Below are 23,554 nucleotides of genomic sequence, written 5' to 3' on the forward strand. Positions count from 1 at the left end.
GTACTCCACTACATCTCAGAGGCAAATATCGTACTTTTACTCCTCTACAATTATTTGAAAACTTTAGTTACTAGTTACTTTGTGGATTTCGATTATCATTATTACAAAACATGTTAACTACTTCAGCCCTATTTAAACTTTGGCTATTTGAAAATATAGCATTGTGAGCTTGTAGATCTGCTATTTTCAAAGATTCTTTACACATTTTATACATTTGAAAACTGGTACATTCTGCATAATGAGTAGCCTACTTTCTACTTTTGGTACTTTAAGTACATATTGACACCAATACTTTTGTACTTTTGCTCAAGTATGTTGAATTCCGGACATCTTCCACGGTCCACCACTCCATCTATGTGACAAACATACAATCTCCTGGAAGGAATCTGTGTGAATGTAGTGACTTCCCCACAACTGATCATTTCCTGTGAGTGTGTTGATGTCACTTCCTGAGCATCGATCCCACAGTGGCTTCATTCTCTTTAGTGTTTGCCTTGTATATACGTGCTGTTTCCAACCTCCTCACTCAGCCAGCCTTTTACACACAATCCTCATCAAATACACACGCCAGATCCCAGCAGATCACACCTTTATATGGAGTGATCACACACACCGGGACAGGAAGAAGCCACGAGGTAAGGAAGGGTTTTATATTTGATTGTAATTCTATTTTTTTCTTCTTTTTTCATTTCAATTTATTAGATTATAAATTAGATTAGATTATATGCACAAGGATGTCATCTTTGTTGCGACCAAAACGTGTGATCTTAACTTTCTGCGTTGGTATTTAATGGTGGGACTGATTTGATTTACTAAGAGACTTCATTATAAGTTCCAATTCCTCCTATTAGCATGCTATGCTAGCTAGCTACTGTAGTAGAGCCCTGGGGCTGCAGCCTGTAGGACGAGGATGCCAAGGTTTGGTCAGTGTCGTCATAGCCGAGCGTCGGCTTCTCAATGTGGAGGCTTCTGATTTGAGGAAAAGGATCCACAATAAATAAATATATATTAATACCACCATGGTAAATAATAAATAAGAACAATTAATAATGCACAATGACAGGTAAAACAATGAAATGTTTGTATTTGTCATTGTGTTATTTGTCGTTGTTGTTTTTATCTATTTAGTTGCAGTGGTGTAAAGTAAATAATTGTATGTATGTATGTACTCATACCCAAGTATAATTTTGATGTATTTTTTACTTAAGTGGATTATTTCAATTTTTCTATATTTTTGCTTCTACTCCACTACATCTCAGAGGCAAATATTGTACTTTTACTGCACTTCTATTATTTGAAAATAAGTAGTTACTTGTTACTTTTTAGAGTATTATTACAAAACATACACTAACCACTTAAAGGGGTAGTTCACCCCCAAAATAACTTTTTTTCTATTGATTACTCACCCCATGGAGCCTTGAATTCATGGATATTTTTTTGTTTTTGTCGCATTCCTTCCTTTATTATTTGATTATAATAAATTTAGCCCCATTGATTCCGGTAGGAGACACAAATGGATTTCTGTCTCCTACCGGAATCAATGGGGACAAATTTATTATAATCACATTATTGGCTTAGGAATGTGACAAAAACAAAAAAATATCTATGAATTCAAGGCTCCATGGGGTGAGTAATCAATAGAAAAAAAGTTATTTTGGGGGTGAACTACCCCTTTAAGCTCTCTCTATATATTTTGGTTATTTTGACGCGTTGTGAGCTTGTAGATCTGCTATTTAAAAAATATATATACATTTTGAAAACTTTAAATGGGACATTCTGTACAATGACTACTTTACTTTTGGTACTTTAAGTACATTTTGATGCCATTGCCAATATTTTTGTACTTTTACTAAAGTAAATTCTGAATACCAGACTTTTTCTTGTAACAGAGTATTTCTAAATTGTGGTATTGATACCTTTACTCAAGTGAAAAATGTGAGTACTTCTTCCACCACTGTTTAATTATGGTATTACATTTTGGACCAATGGACTTACATACTCATTCAGTCTGTCATATATTTTTTTTCATTATTTTTTACACATTCAGTTCATAGATTGTCTCAATACACACTTCCTGGTTGTGATGTCACGGGCCCATCCTCTGTAACTGAACCCTTGGCTGCCTGCAAAAAGCTGCTATTGGGCCTGAGTTGTTTTGTGCAAACAAACTTGTCTTTTTAATCAGAATAACCTTGGCAGACAAGTCATTAATAATGAATAATGGGCTATTATGACAGACATGTGGTCCTGATGGCCATGTCATTGTGATCACTGAGATCCTATGTGATGGAGATGCTATGGACCTTTAGCATTAGCTAACCCTGGCCTTGCTAACTCCAGCTGATCAGTGTTATTAATGGTTCTTAAGGAACCCCCCAGATTAATATGTGTTTTGCCACAGACAGTGGTGTAAAGTAACTAAGTACATGTGCTCGAGTACCGTACTTGAGTAGAATTTTGAGGTATGTTTTACTTTCTTCAGTATACAATTTTCAATACTTTTCCTTCTACTCCACTACATCTCAGAGGCAAATATTGTATTTTTAGTACTCCACTACAATTATTTGAAAACTGAAGTTACTAGTTGTGACTTTGTAGATTGTGATTATTATTACAAAATATACATTAACCACTTCAACCCTATACATTTTAGACAATAGCCAATCTACAAGCTCACAATGTGTTGCGATGCGACGCATTGTGAGCTTGCAGATCTGCTATTTTCAAAATATTTGTTATACATTTGAAAGCTTGTGAAATGGGACATTCTGCATATTGAGTACTTTCAATTTTTTTTACTTTAAGTACATTTTGATACCAATACTTTTACATTACATTATTACATTACGTTCATTTAGCAGACGCTTTTATCCAAAGCGACTTACAATAAGTGCATTCAACATAGGTACTAATCACCCGAAGTATTAAGTCCATTCTCTTCTTTTCAAGATTAGTTTTTTTTAAATAGCAGATGTATTGGGGTTAAAGTGGTCAAACTGATTTAGATTTTGTATGTTTGCATTTCTGTTTAATGAAATATTCAATCCATCAATCAATACGTATACATTAGATGGGATATACGGTACCATCGCACGTCGGAGCAATGCTAGAATGTTATCATCTTAACCGGATTAAATTAATTGGAATTTATTCAATTGGATTATGTTTTGGATCCATAACAGCTGGTTGAATTGAGGTCAGAAATAATCAATATTTGCAGCCCTACACTGTAATCTGTCAGTGTCCACCCACTTTCCTTTCATGTTAGGCTATTCTGTTCTGTTGTTCCAAACTGACTGACACCGTTTCCATGACGAAAGTGATTGTTTACTGTCAGTCAATGTGCAATATATAGGTTTAAAGTAGCCGCATGCAGCTATCTGCATCTAAGTTGCAATACTCTCCATTGACAGCCCATTTTTTAAACAGAAAAGTCCCGATTGAATGAGTCAAACATTTTGAAAAGAGCAGATCTACAAGCTCACAACGTTGCGAGGCGTTGTGAGCTTGTTGTTTATCAAAAGTATTTTCACAATATTTATCTCTGGAACCGAGTCAATTAAAATTGAATGCTTCAACTCCTACATTCCAAGTGCTTATCAGGGTGGAGGGTCCCCAGTTCAAATATGATTTATTTTTGGGGGGTCACACTCACAGCCTGAAAAGGTTGAGAAAAACTCACTAATATTGCACCTGTAAGGATAGCTTGGGTTATCCTCTTTGTCTCTGTCAAGACTTAGTTGAGAACTCTAACTCTGCAGTCATGATGATTCTTTCCAAGTGTTTGAGTTTGGAATCGCTCGTTTTAAATCACTCCACATCCTGCATATGTGCAATTTGGACGGGTGGCGTACGTACGCAGGACGATGGGTGATTTACAACGAGCGCTTCCAAACTCAAAACACTTCATGATTAACTGCACACACAATGTATCAACAGAAAGTGGCTCTTTTGTCTTGACAGAGACAATAAAGGATAAACCAAGCTATCCTTATAGGTGCAATATTATTGCTGTTTAATACAGTGGCTCTCAACCTTTTCAGGCCAAAATAATCATATTTGAACTGGAGACCCCGCACCCTGATAGGCACTTGGAATGTAGGAGTTGAGGCATTACATTTAGTTTGACTCGGTTCCACAGATAAATATTGTGAAAATAGCAGATCTACAAGCTCACAACGGCTCGCGATGCGAGGTGCTGTGAGCTTGTAGATCGGCTATTTTCACAATGTTTGCCTCTTTCTTATATTATTTGACAATTTGGCCAATGTCTGACCAGTGTTTATAGTATAGTTTGTTGATTACTTTTGATGCATTAATGGTCTTTTTCTTTTCGGGTATTAAAACGGTCTTAGAAGTCTGTCACTTCACTGTCATCTGTGGACCCCCCCCCAAAAAAAAAATCATGTGGGGAGTGGGGCCCCCCTGGGGGACCTGACCCACAGCTTGAGAACCATTTGGTTTAATACAATCAGATAGGAGTTTTCTGTTTCATGAATGGGCTGTCAATGGAGTGTATTGCAACTCAGGTCTTATAGCATCTGAAGTTGTTTGCAGCTAGGTTGAACGCAGTGCTGGGCGATATGACTTCAAATCAATATCACGATTATTGCAAATTATTGCTTCGGTTAATGAACGATTATTTTTTGAATAAAATAGAATCTGTATAAATAGCAGATCTACAAGGACAACATGGTGTGATGCGACACGTTTTAGCTTGTAGATCAGCTATTTTTGCATGCCACCGTTGTACATCAAAGTATGATATCCTTATATTATTAAGTGGTTTGACTAATCAATTCAGTTTATTATTAAAAAAGAATTGTTAGTGTCGAAGCATTGATATATATAACAATACAAATAAAAACCTTCCTCCAATCTTCGATTAACCTACGGTTATTTATCTTTTCTTCCAGAATCTGTGAAATTAAAAATAAATAATTAGGGTTTAGTAAGTCTTCTCCGTGGGGTGCATATTGTAAGAATGGATTGCACTGTCCTTTATTTTCCTCCTAAGGGATTTTAGTGAAACTAAACTACTAAACCATGCCAGGAAAATCCTCTTGACCCAGTTCTACCGTTGACTCAAACATTTCTGTTTTTGGCACTTTACCTGTGTGTGGCTAAAAATAAATATCTGTGTGGACTGGACAACCCAATGGCCTATCAGACACTTGATACATTTTCTAGTGGGTGCAGTAGTTTCAGAACAATGCCTTGTGGGAGTCTTCCCTCAAAAGTAACTGATTTCTGTCAGTATTGCCAGGATACATAATCGCTTCATCATGCTTTGTGCAATACAACTTTGATCATCTCAAGTATGTAGTTCTATCCTACCTCGTTTAACTCATGACGTCTACAAAATTATATCGTTAGCATAACGCTCTGTAATGTTGTATAAATTGTGCTATAATATATAAATATTTCAGGAATAGTGACATCTTTGCTTTTGACAGTCTTGGGAAGATTCAAATGGATTCCCACAGGAAATTGAATGAAACACTGGCTGGAAATGCAGTGGTCTGAAAGCATTAAATTAGATAGCTTTGTTTAATTGATTAAAGAGTATGGTCTACTGCGGGGGGGGGCTTGTAGATCGGCTATTTTCACAATGTTTGCCTCTTTCTTATGTGATATTTAGCAATTTGTCCAATTTGGTATTAATCCATAAAAACCGGGAAAGCATCTGTCATTTGGGATTGGGGCGTTGGTTATTAAAAAATAGCCAACGCAAAAATCTTGAAGTGTGAGAAGTACTGATTTAGAAGGCATTTGTAAAATAGGCCTCAGGCCTAATGGGGTTAAAAAGGTTAGGGATAGTTAACATTTAACCTTTAGTATTTTTTTTTGTTAATGTAGTATTGCGTAGGTACCCTGTATACACACTTATACTGTGATTTGTTTACTGATTGTTTACTGTTGAGTGAGAAGACAATGTTGCACATTAAAGGGATAGTTCACCCCCAAAATGACATTTTTTCTGCCGATTACTCACCCCATGTAGACTTGAATTCATGACGTTTTTTTTTTGTTTTCGTCGCATTGCTGAGCCATTAATTTGATGACTGGCGGCGGCTCTGGTAGGAGACTCAAAGTGTCAACTTTGAGTCTCCTACCAAAAGGCATTAGCATCTTTCCGCCCGTCATCAAATTATTGGCTTAGGAATGCAACAAAAACAGAAAAATCTCAATTAATTCAAGGCTTCATGGGGTCTGTAATTGATAGAAAATAAGTATTCTTTGTTGTGAGCTATCCCTTTAAGCAAATCATGTGGGGACCCCCAGTTTGGGAAGTCTAGACCTGCCCTATGTGAGAAGTGCATTAGTGACTATTGTCATATTGTGATGTGGTGCTAAAATAAAATGTACTTGACTTGGTGGCAAGGCAATGATATGGGAAGCACTGCAAGACACACATCAGGACTGGGTGCTATGTGAGCGATGAGCATTGAGATGGAATTTGAAAAGAGAGGGCAGAGCACACAAAGCATTAGTGTCCTACAGGTTTCCATTGTTTCACTGAAGAACATCACATTCTGTTCCAACATGTTCTACATCTACAACACTGTGTAGGTCGTACAGTTTTACACAAGCATGCAGCGCAGAGGATGAGTATGTTGTTGCATATGGAAGCTGTCGGGCAGAAACAATAGTTTCATAGTTCATCTTTCTATGTTTTAAAATTGGAAATCTTAAACATTTAAGAAACGAAAAAAATAAAGGGACATTCACCCGCGTCCCACGAACTGATCCGATTCCCAAAAATGGGTCCCGAGTCCCGACCCACTGCTTAAGGAACCAGTGGTCTAGATCTAGTTCTGAAATCCATTGTGTGTCCCCCTCCCTTTTCAGGCAGAGCTTTGCAGTCAGATTCTCTACAATCAAACAGTTCCTGGACGTCGGTCGGGTCATTCGCCTGCCGCCGCTGCACTGCAAAGCTCTTAACCGTGACGTCGTTCTTCCCGCCATCGACTGACCCCCTGCCCCCCCCACCCCACCCCCAACCAGTGAGGAAGGATGACCAGCCAGCTCCAGTTCCAGTGTCCGGGGGGCAGCCCCGCCATGCCCAGTACGGCGGCCGCTGCTGCCGCCAGCGCCCCCCTGCCACTGGGGCACGCCCCCCAGCCCGGGTACAGCATCCCGTGTGCCACAGGAGGGACCATGCCCTCGGAGAGTGCCAGCCACCCCTTAAGGAGCTCCGCCCTGCCCTCGGGCTCAGCCACGCCCTTCACCCCTCCCCCCACCACAGGTGCGTGTCCAATAATGGATTCGGACGTTTTCAGTCGCCCCCCCATGACTGATTTCATGTCTTTCTCTTGGCTTTCTCTAAAGCAGTGTTTCTCACATTTCCGACCCCCAAATGTATATACATTTTGCCGTTTTGTGCCAGGGACCCCCAGAAGAGAAGATTTGTGTAAAAAAAATATATATATATTCAACATTTTTCTTTTAAAAATGGTAAAAAAAAAAATAGCAGATGTACAAGCTCACAGCACGGTACGAAGTTACGCTCTGTGAGCTTGTTGTGTATCTATTTTTGAATAGCCAACATATATTTTTTTGATTGTGATGCTGTATTAAGTACTTTAGCTGGGGACCCCCTGGAACCCCCCAAGGACCCCTGGGGGTCCCCGGACCCCACTTTGAGAACCACTGCTCTAAAGGATGAGCGTACTTGTTTGCATGCCGGCATCGCACACTGAAAATAGCAACGTATTGCACTGCGGAGCGCTGTGAGCTTGTAGTTCGGCTATTTTCGGTGCAATACATGGCACACAACCAAGTATAAATCAGGCATAACCATAAAGCATGTGGCTGATGAAGCCACAAACCCTACAGTATTAATAGATATTACATTTATGGTATGATTAAAGTGTATTTGAATTGGTCTAACTAGCAATATAACACGTTCAGAAGCATCTTCCAAAAAATCCTAATGGTCTCGGATTTTTCATAAAAACAGAGCCTCAAATCTGCGACTTCTTTTAACTGGTTGGCTGTATGTAGAACAGCAGGAACAAAAATACCTAAACATGATAATTTTACATATATTATTTAGGACAGTGGTTCTCAAACTTTTTTCGCGTAAAGGACCCCCAAATTGACACATATTAGCACACAGACCCCCATTTGAAAAGATATGCCAGGGACTCAACCATTTTAATTTCTTGGGGGTCCCAATCTGCACTGCAGTATCATCATCAGTGTTAATTTAACTCTCTCATTAGTGGTTTTGATTTTTTGATTTTAATGCATGTATTAAAGTTCTTAGTCACCATGACTGATTTCAGTCATTTATTTGGATTCCATAGAGGCCAGCATATCTTTATGTTTGGCTAACTCTTGGCTTTCTCTAAGGATGTACTTAGTTGTGTGCCAGTGTTGCACACCGGAAATAGCCAATCTACAAGCTCAAAATACATCTCAGTGCGACGCGTTGTGAGCTTGTAGATCTGCTATATTTGAGGAGCGACACGGCGTGCAACTAAAGTACAAGCATAACCCCAAACCCATGTGTCTGGTAAAGTCAATTCCTACAGTAATAATGGACATCAAAGTTATTTTAAGATTAAAGGGTAAACATTCTTGTCGTTTAGATGTCTGTGTCAGTCTCGTTTAAGAGCAAGAGTTTATATTTGTTAATATTCATTATGGTGAACGCCTGCTCACAGAGATGCGTTGTCCCGAATATGTAAAGACGTGTGATCTTTGGGGTATTTTGGTCCCAGGTATTGATAGAATGAGTCCAAACCCAGAGCTTCTCCTCAAAAGCTTCAAAGCGGAGTTACACAGAACATCAAATACTTTGATTTGAGTTCCTCAATCCTCTGATGCTGTGTTGACAGCCAACGACAAGCCAAAGAGTCATGTTTACTTCTCGAGCCGAGTGGAGACTTGGAAATTATTCTGAAACTCCCTTTTCAGCTGTGATATTGTGTGCTTGTACCCGTCTGAGTTGTAATTATTCCCATGAGTGACACGCAAACCGACTGCAAAGAGAGAGAGAGAGGGAAATGAGCTGGGTTGTTCCGGGATATTTGGATCTCCCACAAACCTAATTTGATTTGAAAGACACCAGTGTTGTGTCAAAGTATTCTGTCAAGTTTTTGCATCCTTGCATGTGCTTTATGTCCAGCAAAGAGAAACAAGATCATGAAGCCAGTCCGAGTCATCCAACTCTGTCACTGTCCCTTTCTCATTCCTCAACGGTCCAATTTCTACACATAATTTGAAAAGAAATGTGACCCCTAATATTTTGTGATCAGTGTTTATTTTGACATCTGAAATGTTTTACTTTTAGTTTTTTGTTTTTGTTGACTAAATATAACATTTTAGTCTACTAAATCTACAGTTGATCTAGTCAACTAAAATGTATTTTGGCGCTCTAATGCCTGATTTACACTTTGCTGCTAGCGGAAAATAGCAGATCTATAAGTTCACGAGTTGTGAGCTTGTAGATCTGCTATTTTCGGAGTGCGACACCCGCACACTATCGAGCATAAAATGACTTGTTGTACTGAATCTCTTCTCCACTAGTCCCTCCCTAACATTTAAGTATAGTTTTTATTTGTTGACGAAATTGTCAATATATTTAGTCATAATTTCAGGGTTAGGTTCATCATTGCTTAGTTTTTATTGTGGAGTTTTTATTTTTCGTCAGTGAAAAAAAAAGGTAGCCGACAGACATTTTTTCTGACAGTTTTTGTCTTTGTTTCTAGTATCTAACATGGCAAACCCTAAAGAGAAGACCCCCATGTGTTTGGTGAATGAGTTAGCCCGTTTCAACAAGATCCAGCCGGAGTATAAGCTGCTCTGTGAGGAAGGACCTGCTCACTCCAAGGTAATTCACACCAATGAACGGTCTCTGATGAAGCACACTTTGTGTCTGACATGGCCTGTGTGCTGTTGTCATCTTCTTTTTTTTCTCTCTCTCTGTCACTAGGCCTGTCACAATTCTTACATAATTGCCAAATCGCAATTATTTGAGATAATCGCAATTATTTTTGCATAATCGTCATAATTGTTACCATGTTGAAAAATGCTATTTCCACTATTTATAAAATGATTAAGTATGGCCATAGTGCATTATCTATCTTGAATATTAGTATCATTAGTAATATTAATGTCATTGTGAGTCATTCATTTGTTGTTTGTCGTATCTGTCACGTGCAATATTTGTTCACAAAGCCTAAAAGCCAAACAGAAATGTAATTTTTTATGTTCCAATGTTCAATGCAAAAAAGTAAAACACAATGAAATTGTTAACCGCATGGATTTGAATGACAATTACTAGTCGAGTAAAATGTCATGGTTATCCTAACTTTTATTTCTTCTCCATGTCTTTACAATATAAAGGACAAATGTAACCGAAACGTTTGTCCTTTTATTGTAAAGACATGGAGAAGAAATAAGATAAACAAACTCACTCAGGTCACTCTGAGTGCGTCCCATCACTTTAATGGAGTCAGAGCGTGGTGGTAACAAAACGTTCATCTATGGTTATCCTATCTGTCACTGGAGTTTGTGAGAGAAGTGACCTTTTCTTTTCATTTGGTGTCAGATCTTCTCGGTGCGTCTCACACTGGGAGACCAGCATTGGGAGGCAGAGGGCACCAGCATCAAGAAAGCCCAGCACACTGCTGCCGGCTCCGCCCTGGCCGAGACCACCCTACCCAAACCCACCGTCAGGATACCCCGCAACACAGGTATAAACACCATTCATACCGTATGCTGGTTGAAGAATCTCAGGCTCTGGTAGAGTTTTGTAAACAAATCAACAGGCAATGGGTTTTAGTGACACGTATATTGGGAGAGAAAGCAAGCACACATTTAGATTAGTCATGGCGACTGAGAACTTTAATCCATGTTGGTTTGTCTCCTCCATGGTTATAGACTGTATGACACACACTATGGAGCTGAACGCTCTGTGTATGAAGCTGGGGAAGAAGCCTGTGTATAAACCCGTAGATCCATACCTGGGCATGAGACCACCCAACTTCAACTACAACGTCAGATCTCCTGGGCCTTACCAGCGCTCTATGCAACAGTGAGTCTCCTATCCCTGTTCAAATGAATGCTGTATGTATTAAATATATATATTATGCAAGGGATAATTGACGGGTCGCCGGTCATTATTGAAAAATAAATCCCGACAGGAATTAATTTTTATTTTCGTTTATTACCCTGAAGGGATTTGTTTCTCAATAATGACCGGCGAATCGTCAATTATCCCGCTTATTAACGGCTATTTATTAAATTAATTAATAAATTGACCCAAAAGTAAAAACAAAACAGTATTTCCTTGCTTACGGTAATGAAGGTATTCCGTAAGTGTTGGGCTGGGCGGACACGGTCGCCTCGGAAAACAAGGAAGTGTTGATCAAATAGAATACATTTTCGGTTACTGCTTTGTCTATTTCTCGCTTCAAATGTTCTCTAAAACATTCTTGAGACTGAGCAACGTTTAGTTGTAAATAACATTGTGTGTTTGTTTACATGGCTGTCATGTTGGATACAGCATAAAAATCAAGCAGCGCAGCAGGTGCTCTGAGTCTTTGATTAGACAGCGGGCTGTTATTGAGCTCATTATTCAAAAATAACACACGCTGAATTCAGCGATTGACCAATCAGAATCAAGCATTCAACCAAGCCGTGTAATAAATCTATTTATAGAATTCATTGCTATAGAGTGTTTGTTCAGTAACAGGGTCTCCCTGTCTCGCCAGCTCTTTAGTAAAACAGAAAAGTATGTTTTCGGGGATACTAATTTTATACCACCAGGAGAGGGCACTCATACAGGATAAACTTGGAAGTGATGGAAGTGATGGAAAAAACAACAACCGAATAAGCCAAAGTCAGAACTGGAACACTAACACAGTCTGTGATTGGAATATAGAGCTTTAACATTTTAAAGAATGTACACACCCTTTAAATGTGCTGATACTTGAGGCCAATTAGTCTGGGAGGCTTCGGCTCAAAGCCTGGACAGCAGGGGCGCGGCCACTGATTTCTGATTCAAATCAACAGCCAATGAAGAAAAGGGGGCGGGATCCACATGCAGTGGGTCTTACATGTAAATAGGAGCGACGGGAAGCAATTTCCCCTTGAGAAATTGCGGCCGCCATTGTTGTGTACTGCTGTTTGCCTCTCGTCGGACTTTTTAGACGAGTAGACCGGTAAGAGGCGTGTCCGCTCAGATTCTGAGCGTAAGTTACATCCCGCCCACAAATACCAGGGCTTTGGCCCAGAAGTTCCTCGCCGCTCCCGTTTGTATGCGAGGCGAAAAACTTCTGGGAACTCAGATTAGAGGCCAATTAATGCTTGGCGTGACATGCGTCTCACTATGTTCTGAGATTTGAGCATTCATACTGTCTGACTCGCCGATAGCCTTGGCGAGGCACAGACATGTATATGTACCTTTTATTTAAAGGTTAAACCCCTTGAGCTGTATCATTTCGTTTTGGGGTGGTCCTTAAAAATAAATGTAAACAAAGAAGTGTGAAAGTGCCATGGTCTGCGCATCTCCGAGGTAGAACAGCTTACCTCGCCTTCCCAACTAATCAGACGAGTATGTATTTTATGAAGAGTAGGCAACCTGGACGTACGTCCAAGCATGAATTGGCCTTAGACTCACACTTGGCTTGTGACTCCGTTATACGATATACAATTTCCAATGCTGTGTGCTGTGGTGTACTTGCAGGTATTACTATCCGTTTCCACCAGTGGGACCAATGTTGTACCACATAGAACTCTCCATCGGGGGTCAGCAGTTCCACGGGAAGGGACGCACCAGACAACTAGCCAAACACGATGCTGCGGCCAAGGCGCTCAAACTCCTCCAGAAAGAACCCATCGTGCAACAGCTGCCAGAGGTGAGATCACGATCATTCAACACACTTGTATTTACATGTATCTGTTCCACACGGCAGTCAAAGAAATGTGCTATTGCTGCTTGAAGGTGCTGTAAGTGATATTCCATTGCCAGTATGTGTTAAATAGCTCTTTATTCCCAATAGTAATCATTGCTGTAGAGTGTTTGTTCAGTAACAGGGGTGTCCCCGTCTCTCCAGCTCTTCAGTAAACAGAACATACATTTCTATATCTCTCCAGATGAAATAGGTGCCCCACCTGAAACTGGACTTTATGTTTATTTAAAAGCTGGAGAGAGAGGGAGACTGAACAAACATTATAGCAATGATTATAATCGAATGTTATGAATATTTAGCTTTTAACTTTATATATATAAAAACGTATAATTGTTGTCCAACATTTGGCTGATTATGTATGAGTAGTGACAAATAAAACATTGCTAATGGTTTTACTTTGCAGATGAACGGGGACGATGAAGAGGAGGAGAACCTCAATAAATCAGAAATCAGCCAGGTGTTTGAAATTGCACTGAAGAGAAACCTGCCTGTCAACTTTGAGGTTGGTACATATTCATTCATGCTGTGCCGTCTGATTCAACCACTTAAACGTGGTGGTTTTCTTTTTAAAACACTTCTGGGGTCATTTCCACGTCTACTCCTGTTTTTGTGGGCACCAAGTTGCTTGATTCAATATTTAGATATTTGTTATTCATTATGATCAGATCCATCCTATATATGCCCATTCAACTTTAAACTCCATGATAACCATGTTAGATTCCGTTTTTTCTTTTAATTAAAAAACGGGGAACAAACGTGTAGTATTTCTAGGCCCAATTGTGTTTACTGTGTAGACATTGTCACATAGAAACGTGACTCAACAACCCATGATGGTTCCCGCCAGGTTCTGAAGGAGGCGGGCCCGCCCCACATGAAGAGTTTCGTGGTGCGGGTGGCGGTGGGGGAGTTCGCTGGCGAGGGAGAGGGCAAGAGCAAAAAGATTGCCAAAAAGCTGGCAGCCACGGCAGTGCTGGAGGAGCTGAGGAAGCTGCCACACATACCCACTGTGGAGAAGATGCTGCCACGCATGAAGAAGAAAACCAAATCCATCATCAAGGTAACCATTCACCACATTCACACGGGACGGCAGCCATTTTGCTCCGTCTTCATACAACCATGCATTAAAAATGGAAATATTTATTAAGAAGTATATAATCCACGATAAGCATCGACCAGCTCTCAATAGGGATGTTAACAATTAATCTATAATCGAAGGATTTACTTCCTTGCCCTGCTGGCAAGAAATGACACTGATCAGTCCAGTGGTTTGAGAAATTAGCCACACACACACACGGTCTGCGTCTGTGTGTCTGTCTGCAGCTACTGTAATTTATCTTCTAGACGTCTAGCCCGCTAGAAGCCACAACGTAAAACGTTGTGGTGTGTGTGCCTGTTGTGGACACGGCCAACATGGCTGACGGTGCAGCATGTCGTTCACAGTCCAGGCACACACACACACACATCCCTTCATTCACTCCACTCTGAACTTGATTGATTGTCAGCAGACCCAGCACGGACAGTAAATCCATATTTAATCAGCCATCGTGGCAGCCGATCGCTAATGTTAGTTGGTTCAGGCCAAACAATTTGATGTAATTAGTTCTTACTGAATAATTAGATTTGACAAGCGTTTGCATAATCTCACAGCGCCGTCGAGTTCAAGTTCAACAGAGGTGGTCTGGGGAAAATCCCGTCCTAAAGATTTGGGATAAGAACGCCTTGGAAATGCTGTGGTAGCCAATTTGATTGGCTGTGAGTTTCAAAACCCTGCCTCTGGAAAAGGTTAAGGGTCCATTTGGTTCCATTTGTAGAGTTACAGACCTGTAAGGGTCCATTTGGAACCCCCCTATAGTCATCGTTAAAGGGAACCGTTACAGAATCGGACCGTTAACACATTGACTGCCTGAGATTAAAACCTTGTTTTTTTTTATCTCCATGCCATTGTTTTTTACCTTAAATTGACGATCTTTGAAGAGACGCAGAAGCCACGACGTCCACGTGGATGTAAACAAAAAGTGTCCGGGGGGGTTTGGGAGGGTCTGGTCTATCCACTGGAACACATTACTGTTTTACCGCGATCGGCTATTTTTTACCGTTGAAAATGGCTGGTTTTCACACAAAAAAAAAGAATCCGAGCAAGAAGTGTTTTTCTACAAATCCTAGTATAGGAGTGGACGTTTTTTGGGGATGGCGTCACATCCGTCCATTCCTTCTAACAGCGTTGAGGGATCGTTCTTAAGTTGTGTTAGAGCGCCCTCTTGTGGAATAAAAAAAAAATTGCAGGCAATTGATGGATTTGAAAGAACGCATATATGCGTTCTTGTGCAATGTGTTAACTCTTTCAGTGCCATGCTTATTTATGGAATTTTGGTTCTGAGTGCCACAACCAAAATTAATTGTAAAAAAAAAAGTGCTTAGGAGCCGAGATACAGCCTTTTTCAGTAAAAAGTTAAACAAGAAGTGAATGGAGCAGCAAATCTTCAAATCATCATATCTTGCGTTCTGAACATGTTTTTCCAAAAAAAAAAAAAAAAAAAAGTTATATATTTTTTTCATGACGTATTTGACGTATTGTGGCACTGAAAGAGTTAAGAGGGATGTGTTAAGGAACCGGAATTGTTCAAATCCTAAAGGGTCCCAAACGTAGTCGCAGCGATGTGAAGAGCCAGATGGCGTTTCTGCTCTTTATCTGTGTCTTAACCATGAACCTCTGGTCCTCTCCCCGCCAGCTGCAGACCAGCCCAGAGTACGGTCAGGGCATGAACCCCATCAGTCGTCTGGCTCAGATCCAGCAAGCCAAGAAGGAGAAGGAGCCAGAGTACAGCATGGTGACAGAGCGGGGACTCCCTCGCCGCAGGGAGTTTGTCATGCAGGTACACAACCAACCACCGCCTTGTAGTTCTCCCCTCTCTAGGGCCGGGAGGTATGGACAAAATCCAATGTGACCATCATTTTTTTAAATATCTATAGATATTGTGACTATAATGTATATGTTTTTCCCCAAAAACTGTCATAACCGTTTTTGGCACACAATGCATGGCTTCTCAAAAACGGTCCGGACCGTTTTTGGCACTCAATGTGTTAAAATGACCCCAAACATGTTTGAAAGTGAAATATCCCTTGAAGTGATTGAAGTCAGGAAAAAACAACCATTATGCCATACATACGATATCGAAAATCCCAGATGATCCAGTCTTATAAAACACGTCCCTTATCCTGTCATCTCTCAGCTCACTGACGTGTGTGTGTGTGTGTGTGTGTGTGTGGTAGGTGACGGTGTGCAGCCAGTGTGCAGAGGGAATGGGACCCAGTAAAAAGGTGGCCAAGCGGAACGCAGCAGAGAAGATGTTGGAGCTCTTGGGATATAAAGTGCCTCAGCCTCAGCCCCCCAAGCCTGCACTCAAAACTGATGAAAAGGTATTGCTGCGAGCCAAATGAATGTTGAATTTGTTGTTGTTTATTTGTAACGCTGTAGTATGATCAAGTATAGGGTGTTAATTTACGGAAAAACACAAAAAGTTAGAATATGGAGTTTTCTGCCCGACAGCGACAATGTTTTGCTGAGGGCACGGCTTGTCGTGGCTCAGCCCCCTCATTTGAACTCTCACAGACATGTGATGTTGTCATTGTGTGTGACGTTTATTGTCTAGGCCCCAATAAAGAAACCTGGAGATGGACGCAAAGTGACCTTCTTTGAGCCAGGCTCTGTGGAGGAGGTTTCCATGGGTGAGTACAGTTTACCGTTTACAATTTAGGCCTTTTAGTAGATGCTCTTATCCAGAATGACTTAAATGTATGAAATCAGAGTAAGCAAGCGAATAATTGGGAGTGAGATCACAGTTCTGACTGCAATGTGGGGGGTTTGTTCCACTGTTTAGGAGCCAAGAGGAAGAGTCTAGGACGTGTGGAGCGTTGTCCAGGGTGTTTTAGGGAAGGGAGAAGAGTCTAGGACGTGTGGAGCGTTGTCCAGGGTGTTTGAGGGAAGGTTCGAACAGCATTCCTGTTTTTTTAGCTGATCTAAGTGCTAAAGAACGCAAGTTATCGGCAGTAGAATATAGCTTGTTTTCACCAAAAACGCAATCTGGGAAAAGAAAGAAGAGATTAATGTATTTTTATAAATCTGATAACGTTCGTCCGGACAGGCTGTTTTTTTTTTAGATCTCGTGATTTCTGGCTGTATTCTTCCTCCTAGGATGACTCGCAGGTTGCGGAAGAGCACCCTCTATCGTAATCACTGAGAACACCAAAAGACGTCTATGGACGTCAATGTGTTAACTACTACTGAGCGCTAATACGTCTATATTGGCCAAAGGGATATAATGGGTCTAGCTCTAATCCTGTGTGGGTTACCCTCCCAGGTTCCAAGGAGGAGGACTTCCGCATGCCTTACATGAGCCACCAGCAGCTCCCAGCGGGCATCCTGCCCATGGTGCCCGAGGTGGCCCTGGCCGTCGGGATGTGCCAGGGTCCCCACGCCAAGGACTACAACCGGCCCGCGCCCAACCCGGCCGTGGCCACCATCACTGCCATGATCGCCAACGAGCTGCTGTACGCGGGGGCCTCCCTGACCGCCGAGACCATCCTGAAGAACGGCAACCAGCTGAGCCAGCTCCCCCACGGACCCCTGACCCGACCCTGCGAACAGCTCGGCTTCCTGGCCTCTGTGCAGGGTTTGCAGGTAAACATTTTGAGACTGACCAATGCCCCGACTTTTTGGGTCCAATGCTGTCCTTATTTTAGTCCTAGACCAGTGTTTCTTAAACTGTTTCATGTCAAGGACCCCCAAATTGATGTGCATTTGGCCACGGACCCCCATCTGAAAATGTTTTGTGCCAGGGACCGCCAAAAGAGAAGATTTATGTTAAAAAAAAGTATTCAAAATGTTCCAAGCGTCTTCAATATTTTTCAAACATTTTCAAAAATAGTAGATGTACAAGCTTGTAGATTTTCTATTTTTGAATAGCCAACACATAAATGGATAAAGTGGTTAAAATGATTATGATGCTATGTTAACTACTTTCCCCAGATGACCGTAAAGTGACAATTTACCTTTTTAATACCTAAATGAAAAAAGGCCATTACTGCATCAAAAATAATCATCAAACTATACTATAAAAACTGGTCAAACATTGGCCAAATTGTCAAATAATATAAGAAAGAGGCAAACATTTTGAAAATAGCCGATCTACAAGCTCACAACACCTCGAGCTGCCAAGCGTTGTGAGCTCCTACTCCTACAATTCCAAGTGCTTGTCAGGGTGGGGGGTTCCCCCAAAATAATCATATTTTGGGGGGGTCACGGCCTGAAAAGGTTGAGAACCCCTGTCTCAGACCACCCCATTACTGATGGATGTCTCGTCAAAAAGTGCTACATTTTCTGTTCAATTTGAAAAACATGAATTTTATATCACATCATTCACCTTACGTTCTCCCCAAAAAAAATCCGATCTGCAAGCTTTTTGATTTGGACGGAATAATGTGACATTAATGGTTTATTTTTTACTCTCTTGCAGGTGGAATATAAAGATTTTCCCAAAAACAATAAGAATGAGTTTGTGTCGCTGATTAACTGCTCCTCCCATCCCCCTCTCATCAGTCATGGGATCGGGAAGGATGTGGAGTCGTGTCATGATATGGTGAGTCTGTCTCCAACAACTAATGCTTGTAGATCTGCTATTTTTTTTTTATCGTGAAAATCTGTGCAAATCTTTGAATATATATATATATATTTTTAAAGGGAACATTTTTAACTCAAATCTTCGTGTCAAGAAAATGCCCTGATGTAGACCAGTGGCCTGAAAAGTTTGGGAACCCTTTATGTAGTAGACATGGAAATGCATTTCACACGTTGGAAGTGGTACTTGACTTGCGGAGGAATGTAGGGTAGGGCAGGAATGTCATGCAGGCCATGAAGACTATGGCTACCGTTAAACCCCTCGTTTTGGCCTCATGCCCTTCAAAATGATTTACCCATGAGGCCACAGTGGCCGTAATGCCCCGTCCACACTGCTGCGGTGTGCCAGCAGATTTCACAGTTTTTTCTCCTTTGCTTCTTTTATGTCAAAATATGTTTTTTACTTTAGACACCAGTGTCTTGTTGAGATTCTGAAATAATGAAGATCTGTATTTATTTCGCTGATCATTGTGTATTTAAAATGAAATAATTCTTAACCCTTAAATTCAATTAATAAAATACATTTTTTTGCGCGTTATTTTTTTATGGCCTTGCTGCCTTGGCATTTGACCTTTGTGTCCTCAACAAATGGCCTTGCCCCTAAAACGTTGAAAGTCCAGGCCTAGTGTTGTATTTGCTAATGTTGTTCCTCCTAACCAACAGGCTGCGTTGAATATTCTGAAGTTACTCTCAGAGCTGGACCAGCAGCCCAATGACAGGACAGGAAACGGACCAATCTCTGGGTAAAGTCTTACTTGACAAAAACATAACGTCCCTACTAAAGAAACCTTTTGATTCAGTGTCAGACAAACTAAACGCCGTTGTTTCCTCCAGGTGCGGCAAGCAAGACATGGAAGGCGACTCGCTCCTCAAACAGGCTAACTCAAGCACCTTGGCACAGACTCTGGACGGCACTGTTTAGACACACAAACACACAATGGGTTGTCTTGACAAAAAGCACTAGAGAAAACTCACACTGTGTTCTGGATGTTTAAAGACTGACTTACACTTGGTTTTGCGTGCCCGCGTCGCGAGTCGGAAACGGCAGTTAATGTGCAAGCGCTGTGAGCTTGTAGATCGGCTATTTCCGCCGCGCGACACACCGGCACGACACTAAGTATAAATCTCTTTGGAAGCCTACAGCTCGCTTTTAGGGTTGGCTGTAGGCTCTAAAGTAACACTGTTCATATAAGATGTTAATCGCAATGTTCACAGTTAAACAAGATTGTTAAAAAAATTATGTTTTCCTCAATGTTGTTTAATTGTACACATTATTTATTCTTTTTTTGTTTTTTTTCATTGGTTTGCGTTAAATGCGGCTGCATCCTAGTCAAAGAAAGCGGGCGTTTTTTGCGGTGCTGAAATGGAACGAAACGACGATCGTGGAAGCCTTTTTTTTGGTTTGTTTTTGTTCATGACTAGAGCTTGTTTTCTCTTTTAATTTCCTCTTTAGTGAGACTTGATTTTCTCTGGGTTTTTAAGTGTTTTATGTTGTAGCCCCCCCCCCTCCCGGAGGTGGGGGGTTAAGGAGTACTTGACCCCCAAAATGAGTTTCTCTCCATCTTGTTACTTGCCCCCATGAAGCTTTGAAGTCATGGAGATTATTATTTTTTTCCGTCGCATTCCTGAACGAATTATCAAAATGTAAAATGGGGCGGCATTAGGCCACCTGCAAATTGCAGCATGGCAAGTTATGAAGTATTGACAACCAGGTATTCTCTATACCAGTGGTTCGCCAAACTTTTTAATTTGAAGGACCCCCATAACTCTGAGAGTGTACAAACGGAACCAAGTGGACCTCTCAGAGTTATAGACCTGTAAGGGTCCATTTAGACCCCCCTCAAGGAACCCTGGGAATCCCTGGACCCCACTTTGAGAAACCACTGCTCAATACCATAAGATGTACAGTTTTCGATCTAGCTAATGAAGATTGGCCTTTCCGAGATGAATGTGAAAGTATCCCTGAGCAGATGGATGAGGCGGTGTTTGTCCACTGTTAGTTAAACAAAACAAAAAAGTCTGCACACCTAGATTAAAAGTCTAAAAGCAGCTGTGAACATCAACTATATAAGATTACACGCACACTGCCCAACTTGCACGGTACAGGAGAAAAAAATGCATTGAAGCAAAGTTTCGGTCAGTCGCGACCTTCCTCAGAGGAAGGCCGCCACTGACCACTGAGTGCATATGTATGTGGCACGGCCGTGTGCTGAGAGTAGCTCGGTGTCTGCTGCAGTTTAGAACTTATGTTATGAGAGTAGGGATGGGACGATATGAACATTTCATGTCATGATTATTGACAAGCTCGCGCGTTGCGAGCTTGTGGATCGGCTATTTTTGGCAAAGAGATTCAGAGAGTGGGAAAAAAAGGACTGTATCAAGTATACGTTCTTTACAGGTGTGTTTTACCAATTCTAGAGGGTTTAAGTGGCACCAGATATGCAGCTCGGCAAAGGTGAATTGATCCCAGTGTATGACGGAGGACAATTTCACGATGAATTGAAATCGTTTTAATTTGTGAGCGTTTTTTATCACGATAAACGATAATGGCGATTATCGTCGAGAGTGGCTCGGTGTCTGCTGCAGTTTAGAAAGTTGTCATAACGGTCCGGCTGGCTGCGCAGCTGGCTCTGCGTCGTTTGCACCTCCTGCTCCTTCTTTACTCCACAGCTCCATGTCAAAGGTCAATTCTAGTGCCCGGAACTTGACTCTCCAGTTTCTGCTCGTTGATGTTCCGGCTGCTCTTTCAGTGTCTGCATCTGGTTCTCGATGACTGAAAAAAAGGAATTGAAGCAAAGTTTCGGTCAATGTCGCCACCGATAGAAATGTTGCTTCGCTATAATTCTGTATGTCCTTTACCGTGCAAGTTCTCCTGTGCCGTACAGTGTGCGTGTAATCGTTTATTGTGGGTGTTTGTCCACTGTCAAAGTGCAAATGAGCCTGGTGTGGCCCGCCCCTTCTTCTTTCTGTCGGGAGCTGCAGGGGTTGGGAGCAACATGACAACCCTTGGCATGAACACAATAAAAAGCAATCCAATATGTGCCTTGCCTATTGCAAGAAGAAAGCTTTCCCCAGCTATGACGGCGGCTTGAGTTCTTGTCGATGGTTCATTTCAGTTCCATTTTCTTCAATTCATCAACTAATCTCATCGGTTTTTCTTGTGTTCTTCATTAAGAGATGCGATAAAAGCAAAGGATTCTCCGGGAATTTTAAGGCTTCACGGGGAGAGCAATTTACAGGAAAAGGGAAAAAATATATAAAGTACTCTTTTAACGGTAGATAACCCTGAAGGTCTACATTTGGACCCCCGTGGATGCCTGGGATGCAGCCAGCGTTCGAACCACTGTTGATTTCCCTAGAGTGCTTTCAATCAACACCCATAAGTGAAGTGTTTTATCTACATCACCGTTTCTCAACGGGTGGATTTCCAAATGGACCCTTGACAGGTTTGTAACTCTGAGAGCGTGCAAATGGAACCGAATTAGGTTCCATTTGTACGCTCTCGTAGTTAAATTAACACTGCGGATGTTACAGTGTTAGATTGGGGGTCCCAGAGATGACCCCCACTGTACCCTCTCGGGAGTTAGCAGACCGGTCAAAGCGGTCCGTTTCGGGTCCCTGGAACCGGACGTTGAGAAACGGTGGTCTACATTACCATGTAGGGCCAGGAAGTTTTTTTTGTTTTTTTTTGTATTTTATTTTATTTTTTTGTGACTAAATGTAGCGTGTGTGTGATTGTAAATGTGATGTTGTCCCCCCACTCGTGTGTGTGTGTGCGTCGGTCGGGGCAGTGTTTAAGTCTCTCGTTGCGTATGGTCGAAGCACGATAACCCCCCCCCCCCCGTCATCTCTGTAACCCCCCCCCCCTCCTGTTGTTCCTCTCTGCTCCCCATGGAATGTAAGTAAAACTTGTGTGCTGCCATGCACAAACATACATACAAGTCATTGTGTCTTTTTTTTAATATTTTGTTTTGTATTACTTACTACCTGCTATCATTGCAGAGGACTCCCAAATTAATGTCCGTGGACCCATGGAAAATATGTTGTGCCAGGTATCCCCAGACAAGATGTGTGGCGTTATAATGTTTTCAAATATATTCAAAATATAAAACAAATAATTCAAGATTGTTTTGAGCTTGTTGATCTGCCATTGGCCTGATCTTTGGACACTTAAGAATAATATCCACTTGAACATCATCGCTGTCGGGCAGAAACCTTTGATCTCCATATTTCACGTGTCTTTAGTAAACGAATGCCTAATTTGTATCAAAAATGGCCATATTTCACGTGTCTTTAGTAAATTAATGCCTAATTTGTATCAAAAATGGCCAATCTACAAGCTCACAATGTGTCGCGATGTGAGGCTTTGTGGGCTTGTAGATCGGCTATTTTTGCAATTAAAGTGTTTGAAAGTGGAGGAGGCCAAGTGTCTGGATTTTATAAATATTGAACCAGTGTATTAACAGCTTGTGACTAAATGACTACTTTGGATCCAGGTGACAGTTATTTGGTTCTGATTATGCAACGGCGTACATGCACTTGTTGGCCGCCCTTTGACCCTTGGCGTTGATGAAGGGGTACATGCACTTGTCGGGCCCTATGGGAAAGATAGCCTACGTCAGTGGTTCTCAACCTCTGGGTCAGGACCCCCAGGGGGGTCCCCACATGATTTTGGAGGGGTCCCCAGATGACAGTAAAGGGACAATTTAAGGACTCAAGATATTTTAATACCTATGAAAAAAGACCATTACTGCATCAAACATTGGCCAAATTGTCAAATAATATAAGAATATACAATATTTATCTGTGGAACTGGGTCAAACTAAATGTAATGCGTCAACTCCGACAATTCCAAGTGACTTTGCACTTCGACTTTGCAAGTTTTTATTTTGATAATTTCACTATGCAAAAAACAATATGCTCCATTCGCATAAAACAATAATAATTAAGTTTT

At 41.3% G+C, this 23,554-nt stretch overlaps 1 protein-coding gene across 1 annotated transcript; it reads left to right on the forward strand.

Annotated features, from left to right (window-relative positions):
* The first annotated feature begins 471 nt into the window (after positions 1 to 471).
* Positions 472 to 22,534, forward strand: stau1 (staufen double-stranded RNA binding protein 1). The gene is made up of 15 exons (XM_080423291.1): positions 472 to 635; positions 6,853 to 7,249; positions 9,720 to 9,841; positions 10,562 to 10,706; positions 10,894 to 11,047; positions 12,701 to 12,872; positions 13,330 to 13,428; positions 13,771 to 13,983; positions 15,656 to 15,799; positions 16,197 to 16,343; positions 16,577 to 16,652; positions 17,285 to 17,604; positions 18,440 to 18,562; positions 19,264 to 19,343; positions 19,435 to 22,534. Exons 2-15 carry the CDS (start codon positions 7,018 to 7,020, stop codon positions 19,520 to 19,522), a joined length of 2,115 nt encoding a protein of 704 aa, XP_080279417.1. The 5' UTR covers positions 472 to 635; positions 6,853 to 7,017; the 3' UTR covers positions 19,523 to 22,534.
* Positions 22,535 to 23,554: the final 1,020 nt, after the last annotated feature.

The sequence above is a fragment of the Gymnoscopelus braueri genome (genome assembly GCF_963280865.1).
Source record: "Gymnoscopelus braueri genome assembly, chromosome: 3".
In the NCBI taxonomy this organism is placed as follows: Eukaryota; Metazoa; Chordata; class Actinopteri; order Myctophiformes; family Myctophidae; genus Gymnoscopelus; species Gymnoscopelus braueri.

Coding starts and splice junctions, on each gene's coding strand:
- stau1 (XM_080423291.1), top strand. CDS start 7,018: ATGACCAGCCAGCTCCAGTTCCAGTGTCCGGGGGGCAGCCCCGCCATG. Junction 7,250..9,719: donor CACCCCTCCCCCCACCACAG/GTGCGTGTCCAA, acceptor CTTTGTTTCTAG/TATCTAACATGGCAAACCCT. Junction 9,842..10,561: donor AAGGACCTGCTCACTCCAAG/GTAATTCACACC, acceptor ATTTGGTGTCAG/ATCTTCTCGGTGCGTCTCAC.